The sequence below is a fragment of the Peromyscus maniculatus genome, chromosome 23 (genome assembly GCF_049852395.1).
Source record: "Peromyscus maniculatus bairdii isolate BWxNUB_F1_BW_parent chromosome 23, HU_Pman_BW_mat_3.1, whole genome shotgun sequence".
NCBI classification, from domain to species: Eukaryota; Metazoa; Chordata; class Mammalia; order Rodentia; family Cricetidae; genus Peromyscus; species Peromyscus maniculatus.
Window position 1 is genome coordinate 42,688,359 of NC_134874.1, and position 7,500 is coordinate 42,695,858.

The following is a 7,500-nucleotide window of genomic DNA, read 5'->3' on the forward strand; positions in this document are numbered from 1 at the left end:
CCAGCCCCAGGGCCTCTGAAGAGCTCTCGAGCCGGGCGGGGTCGTCTCGGCCACCCCCACCATCATTAAAGTCCCCCACTCCAACGCTTGAGGTTTTTTTTTTTTTTTTTTCTTTTTTTCTTTTAGGGTCCCAAACACAAGAAGGAAAAAAAGGGGGAGAAAAAAAAGGAAAAAAGCCACTGGGCGATTGAAATGGTCGCATTGAGATGCGTGGAGCCGGCTGCGGCGCGCGGACTCACTCAAGGGGTCAAGTGACGGACGGATTGTTCGCTCCTTCATAATAATATTAATTAAACAATTTGCATGCTAATAAGGTAACAATTATCAGGGCCTCTGTTGAAAGATTCAGGTTATTACAACACGCCAATCTGAAGGCCAGGGGTCAGAGAGTGAGAGGCGAGCGAAATTTCAACTCAAATTAACATTCTGTCAGCTCCAGAAAATGGGATAAATAAAGTCGAATTAATTCATTATAATAAAGAGAGATGGGCGAGGAGCGGGGCCGGCACCCGCCCCCTCCGCTGCCCTCCCCTCGGGCTGGATTGATCACAGCTCTGTATTCCGAAGCACGCGCCGGGCGCATTCCAGATCGCGAGCGCGACAGAAAACCAGGCGGCGGTGGCCACGGGCAAAATCGAGCCGGATGGGCAGCGTTTACGTGTAGTATTTATAGCGAAAGAAATTAAATTATAGCGAAAAGTAGTGCTCTTGGCCCTTGACCTCGGGATTAACCCTTGCAGCGCCCTCCTAGTGCCACTAGAAACGGGGAGAGGGGTCCCCCACCTTCCAAGCTTGTCCCCGGCTCTACACAGTCCCTCCTCCCTCAGAGACAGAGGGGAGAGTAATTAAGTCCAACTTGGCAGATCCGCCACTGTCGCTGAGAAGCTGGGCCGGACTGCAGCCAGGCTGGGGGCCAGGCCCAGGACACAAGGGTTGGGGAACCACCCCTGGAGGGTAGCCGGCTTCTCTCCCTTCCAGCCCAGCGGGTCTGGGCACCTCTCCCCAGTGGACTGGCACTCGCCGTTCTGGCCTGTCCCACCTTTCCCCAGCTTAGGGCTTAGCAGCCTGGCCTGTGTCACTTTTACCCAAAGTCAATTTGTCACTGTGCCCCGAGGCAGTGTTGTTTAGGGGCCCCCTTCCTGGGGCGAATGGCCTGGGAGGGTTCGAGTACCGTGCCTACGAATTTGGGGCCAGCAAAAAGCCGTCTCTCCAGTGACAAACTTGACTTTCACAAAGCATACGTCCACATCCACATCCATCCCGGTGTGTCGACCTCCTGCTCACAGTCCACACTTGCCCCTTATTTAAGAATGTGTCCCCTAATGATTTAGTTTTGAGTCTATCAATATTTTACAGTGGAGAAGGGGATGACATCTCACTGCGAACATAATTTAATTATAATAGATGGGTTAGTACCTCCCATCCCATTCTTCAGAGCTGACTCGGAGGGAGATTTTTTTTTTTTTTTGAGGGGAGGTGTAGGCCATTGGTCACTACCCCCTTTCCCTTCCTCCTTTCACACCCCCTCCTCTTCTGGGCTGGGGTCCAGGACCCATCGGGGTGGGAGTTAAGTGGGGTTAGGGTGCCCCCAGCTGCCTCCACCCTGTCTGTACTGATGGGGTAACTGCCAATCAAGGAGGAGGGCGTCAGGTTAGACTCCTTATAGGTGGGGGCTGCGCTTGGCTGGAGCCACTGTTTGGAAGTTCTCTCCCTGGCCTCTCCCTCCCCCTTACCCCTCTCCTCCCTCCCCCTTTTCATCCTCTCCTCTCCTCCCATCTATCCACCATCCCTTCCCCCCCTCCTCTTCCCATCCTCCCCCTTTCCCCTCCGTCCTTCCCTTCTCTCCAACCTCCTTTTCATTCCCCCATTCTCTTTATCCACCCTCTTCGTCCTCCCTTCCCTCCTCCCCATTTCCTCTCTTCTTTTCTCCTCTTCTCTCCTTCCTCCCCTTCTCTCCTTGCTCCACTCCTCCCTCATCCCCTTTTCTTCCTCCTTCCTCTCCCTCCTCCTCTATTCTCCTCCCCTTTCTTCTCCCCTCCCCTCCTCTCTCCATCCTCCCCTCCTCTCCCTCCTCCTCCTCTCTTTCTCCCCTTTCTCTCCCGCCCCCCATCTCCTCTCCAGTATCCCCTTCTGGGCCTGTCCTTCCTCCTCCTTTCTCTTCCTCTCTCCATCTTCCAGTTCGTTGGGACACTTCTCGCCTTCCTCCTCCTCATTCCTTCCCCTCCTCCTCCCTCTGCTGCCTGGGCTCGCGGCCGCCCGCAGCCCGAGAGAGGCGGCTGGTAGAGAAGCCCTTGTAGTTTTAAATTCAATGTGACAGTTTCGGAAAGAGCGGATGATGAATCTCCCATTATTGGATCAGTCTATTTGCCGCTCAATGTCTCTCTGTAATTGGAGCAACATCACTTTAAAGGTTCAGAGAGTACAGCATTTCTGGTGAAAAATCCCCACAACACGCCTGCGAATGTTTTAAAGGGAAATCTATTAGAAGGAGGCGAGGGGCGGGAGCGGCGGGGGCAGGAGTGGGGGGCTCGCCGGGGGCCCCGGGCCGGCCGAGCGCGGCGGTGCCCCTCCCTCCCCACCCCGTCTTGTTGTGACAGCTCCTGATACTGTTTATGGAGGTGCGTGTCAGGTATAATTAGCAATCGATATGGAAAACGTTTCCTTGCACCCAGCACGCCTCTGACGTCAGAGCCGATTAGCGCTTCTTATTGGTCCCAAATTCCCCGGGCCGCGGCTAATTATCGAGAGCTTGATGTTGATAAAGTAAAGCGGCGGAGCGCGGGCCGAAGCATGTGTAGGGCTCCGGGCCCCTGTCCCCGCCGCCGCCGTCCGCGCCCCCGCGCCCCGCCGGCCCCGCGCGCGAGATGATGGACGGTCGCCTCCTGGAGCACCCGCATGCCCAGTTCGGGGGCTCGCTGGGCGGCGTGGTGGGCTTCCCCTACCCGCTGGGCCACCACCACGTGTACGAGCTGGCCGGCCACCAGCTGCAGTCGGCCGCCGCCGCCGCCGCCGCGGCCTCGGTGCCCTTCTCCATCGACGGCCTGCTCAGCGGCTCGTGCGCTGCGGCCGCCGCCTCGGTGGTCAACCCCACACCGCTGCTGCCCGCCGCCTGCGGGGTGGCCGGGGACAGCCAGCCCTTCAAGCTTGCAGGTAGGCTGGAGGCGGGGACACGGGGGAACACAGCGGGGGGCCGCGGGGAGGGGGAGCACCGAGCCGTCGGGGAGTAGCTACCGGCTCCACCGTGAGCCTCGCACCCGAGTCGGGTGCAAGTGAGGCAAGCAGCTAGCGGGAGACTGAGCTTTGCAGCGTCCTGTGCGTGCCCGCAGACTCGGGGGATCCAGACAAGGAGAGCCCCGGCTGCAAACGGAGACGCACCCGCACCAACTTCACCGGCTGGCAGCTGGAGGAGCTGGAGAAGGCGTTCAATGAGAGCCACTACCCGGACGTGTTCATGCGCGAGGCGCTGGCGCTGCGCCTGGACCTGGTCGAGTCTCGAGTTCAGGTAAAGACCGGGTGTTGCCCGGGGGAGTCAGCTGTCCTGCACTGGGCACTGGGCATGCAGAGAGCGGTGAGGCAGGGCTGCCTTTGTTCTAAGTGGCGGGAGGTGGTTCCAGGCTCTGCGCTGCTGGCCGGGGTGGGGACTGTTTGGGCCGAACCCCTTCGCCCATCTGGAGGTGAGTAACTCGAGAATGCCAGGGTGATTTGGGAGAGCTCCTGGCGGTGCCCCAGTAGCCACTGCAGTGACTGCGTGCGATCCGGGAAGGCAGGTTTGGGTTGGCTGCGGCCCGGCGCACTGTCTAGAGAGGGCCAAGGCTGTGGAGGCTCGAAAGAGCCCTCCAGGAGGGGACCAAGTGGGCCGGGGCCTGGGCGCTCTCAGCGGAGGCTTTCTCCCAGCCCCGAAGCAGACTGTTTGTTTACCTCTGGCTTGTGAACTATTAAGATAGAAACACATATTTATCCATCCACCGTCTTGCAGACACGGGGGGAAACGTTCGAGGGAGGGGAGGTGGAAACTTAAGCGGTTTACACATTGGAAAAGAGGGGAGATTTTTTTTAAAGGTGTCTAAATTTAATGCCCTACCCCGTTACATCCCTTGCTTCCCGACCCTCTTCGTTATTTGATTTCATGCGGAGCCGGGAGGCAGTATTTTTGTTTGTTTGTTTGTTTAATACAGAGTCAAGTCGGTGTAATAAAATTCCAGAATAATGTCTGCATAATTAGATGCTTTCCTAGAGCCCAGAAAGCTTTGGGGCCTGTGTCATGGTGGGTGCATAGGGTGGGAGAATACGCTGGCAAAATACCCGTTTAGCATCCATGGCTTTGCCTGAAATGGTTTGGGCTGCGGCCTGGCCTCTTCCGTTTAGAAATCCCTTTATCCAATTCGTTCTGTGGCTTAAGTGAAGTCCGAATCTGTTCATTTCCCCTATAATATGATAGTAATTACCGGTGGTGAGACAGCCTGGAATTTGCACACACACACACACACACACACACACACACACACACACCACAAAAGTTTTGAAAAAGAAAAGAGAAAGCAGTTATAGCGTCTCAGGGTTTGGTGCCCACCAGGTTCCCTTCGAACCGATCTGGTGTGTAATCGTGCCAACTTTATATGGCCACAACAAAGCATTTAAATTGTCACTTTCTGCAGGGGATCGTCTCCCCGCCCAGGGCTCTGGCTGGTCGGTCTGGGGAGTGGTGGTCTTGGGAGCTCTTGTCCTCTTTCAATCCTCCCTGGCTGTCCCCGGACAAGGCCTGCAGAGAGCATGAAGGAGTCCAGAGCCTCTCCGCTCTCCCAGGGGGCCTCATGGCCAACCTCGGGCCTGCTTGCCCGCCTGGTAGCAGCACCTCAGGCCAGGCCAACCCGGACTACTTCGGAAAGGCTCGGTTGGTCCCTTGGCCTACAGCCCTTCATAAAGAAGGCTGTGTGCTGGGGAGGTGGGCTACTGAAGGTCCATCCAAGTTCGGCTTCACAGGCCCTTCCTGAGGAAGAAGTATCCAGATTTCCCTTCAAGGGAGACCCTGAAATGTGGGCTTTGAGAGTCTCGTGGGGGCCGAAGACAGGTGTGGAAGGCACGGCCCGTACCTGCTCATCACCAGGCCAGGCCCCTTAAAACTGTGAGACACCAGCGAGGGCAAATCGGGGCCCTGCTCGCTCGCTGCCTCCCGACCAGGAACTCTCGACATCGCGGGGTCACGGGCCGCACCGGCCTTGCCTGAGGAAGGGGCAGCTCCCTAGGGCACGAGGTGAGAAGTCAGAGCGGGAAGCTGGCCAAGAGGCCCCATCTACGCCCCTTCCGGGTGGATGAGATGCTGGCCCGAAGCTGCAACCCGAGTATCAGCATACAAGGGCCGGCAGAGAGCGTGCCCTGGCTCCGGCTGTTCCTGCTGGAGCCGAGGTCTCTCAGGCCTGCCCGGGGGCGTGCGTGGGAGGCCCGCAGCCTCCGCGGCCGCTAGCCAGCCTGACTGTGCCTCCCCCTCCCCTCCTTGTCCGGCTGTTCTAGGTCTGGTTCCAAAACCGCCGGGCCAAGTGGAGGAAGAAAGAGAACACCAAGAAGGGCCCGGGCCGGCCGGCGCACAACTCACATCCCACTACGTGCAGCGGGGAGCCCATGGACCCGGAGGAGATCGCTCGCAAAGAACTGGAGAAGATGGAGAAGAAGAAGCGCAAACACGAGAAAAAACTGCTCAAGAGTCAGAACCGCCACCTGCACTCGCCAGGTGGCCTGTCCCTGCACAGCGCGCCCAGCTCCGACAGCGACAGCGGCGGCGGAGGTCTGTCCCCAGAGCCACCCGAGCCGCCGCCGCCTACCGCCGCGGCCAAGGGCCCTGGAGCTCACCACGGCTCCAGCGTCGCGGGTTCTGCTCCTGTGCCTCCCGGCGAGCCACCCGCACCTGGCACCTGCGATCCCGCCTTCTACCCGAGCCAAAGAAGTGGGGCCGGCCCGCAGTCGCGGCTAGGCCGCCCTGCGGACAAGGACACGGTCGCGTGCGGGCCCGGAGCGGCGGCCACCGCGGGCCTGCCTAAGGCTAGCCCGTTCAGCGTGGAGAGCTTGCTGTCCGACTCTCCACCGCGCCGCAAAGCCACCCCAGCCAACGCCGCGGCCACCGCGGGGCTGGACTTCACGCCGGGGCTGCCGTGTGCACCTCGGACCCTGATTGGCAAGGGCCACTTCTTGCTCTACCCCATCACGCAGCCCCTTGGCTTCCTAGTGCCACAGGCCGCGCTCAAGGGCGGAGCGGGCCCGGAGTTGGCGCCCAAGGACGCGCCTCCCGCTCCTCCCGCGCCACCCGCACCACCGGCACAGGCCAGCTTCGGGGCCTTCCCCGGACCCGGCAGCACTGCCGATCCGGCCTTCGCCCGTCGCAGCCCCGAGGCTGTTGCCTCCCCCGGGCCACCAGCTCCCGCGCCTTTCCGGGACCTCGCAACGGCGGCAGCCGAGAGCGGTGCTGGGGACTGCGCGGACGCGGGGACCGTCTGCCCTGCGGCCCCGCCGCCCCCGCCCCTCGAAACATCGCCAGGCCCGCACCCCAGAGCCCCCAGCCCAGCCGGGGAGGCAGCCACCTGCGGCGCCGCTGAGCCAGGCGCTGCGACTGGACCCAGCCCGCCCGAGGGCGAGGAGGTGGACATGGACTGAGCTGGGCAACACGGCCGGACGAGGCGCCTACCCGGCTGCGCCCCTCTCGCTCAGCCCCGGACTCCCAATGAATCAGGTGATTGGCTCTTAGAGACATTGCTTTTCCCTCCTGCTTTTTTTTATTATTATTATTCCTTTTATTATTATTTTTAAAGACAAACGAAAACGCTGTGTCGATGGGGACCAAGGCAGCAGCTGCAGGTCCTGGGGTGAGGTCCTCTCCTCCGGAGGGAGCAAAAGACCCGGTATCCCCTAACCCACAAAAAAACCCACAACGAGAATCCTCAGCCTTGTAAAATGCAAAAATGTCTAAGAATATTTATATATGTACCATTTTTTATAAATAAAGCTGATCAAACGCTAACTCTCGGCTCCATGGTTTTTTAAATTTGGGGCTACTCCTCCTACCCCGCCCTCCTCCTTCCAACGACCCACTCCTCTTTTGGAGGGTGGGCCTGGGAGGGGACTCTGCACCTCCCCCCAGGTCCGCGCTCGGCGCTTCCTTTTGTGTGCGTGTGTTTGTGTTTTCTGATTGAACAAATGTATGCAACCTCAGCTCAGCTTCCCCTCTCCGAGCCTCCCCCGCGGTTCCCCCTCCTACTCGGCGCCACCTCCCCCTTCGCGTTCACACCACACACACACACACACACACACACACACACACACACACCACCCCCGCGCGCCCCCGCGCGCACCCCAGCACACTGGCACACGCCGGGGGCGCGCGGCGCGGGGTGACAGGAGCCGGGGGCTGCAGAGGGCCGGGCCGCTGGGCTCCTGCAGAGTTTTGATATGAAAGTAATTATTTTCCGGTGGCGGCTGCGGGGACTGGGTTTCTTGCCCAAAGGGTTATTATAC

The 7,500-nt window shown here is 59.7% G+C and overlaps 1 protein-coding gene across 1 annotated transcript; it reads left to right on the forward strand.

Moving 5' to 3' along the window:
• The first annotated feature begins 2,762 nt into the window (after positions 1–2,762).
• On the forward strand, positions 2,763–7,004 carry Uncx (UNC homeobox). Its single transcript, XM_006991103.4, has 3 exons — positions 2,763–3,150; positions 3,327–3,502; positions 5,509–7,004. The coding sequence occupies exons 1-3, from the start codon at positions 2,865–2,867 to the stop codon at positions 6,640–6,642; spliced, it is 1,596 nt and encodes a 531-aa protein (XP_006991165.1). The 5' UTR covers positions 2,763–2,864; the 3' UTR covers positions 6,643–7,004.
• Positions 7,005–7,500: the final 496 nt, after the last annotated feature.

Bases quoted from the DNA above. Each gene is read 5' to 3' on its own strand.
- Uncx (XM_006991103.4), top strand. From the start codon at position 2,865: ATGATGGACGGTCGCCTCCTGGAGCACCCGCATGCCCAGTTCGGGGGC. The intron at 3,151-3,326 runs GTAGGCTGGAGG...GCGTGCCCGCAG, and splicing joins CCAGCCCTTCAAGCTTGCAG to ACTCGGGGGATCCAGACAAG. The intron at 3,503-5,508 runs GTAAAGACCGGG...CGGCTGTTCTAG, and splicing joins TGGTCGAGTCTCGAGTTCAG to GTCTGGTTCCAAAACCGCCG.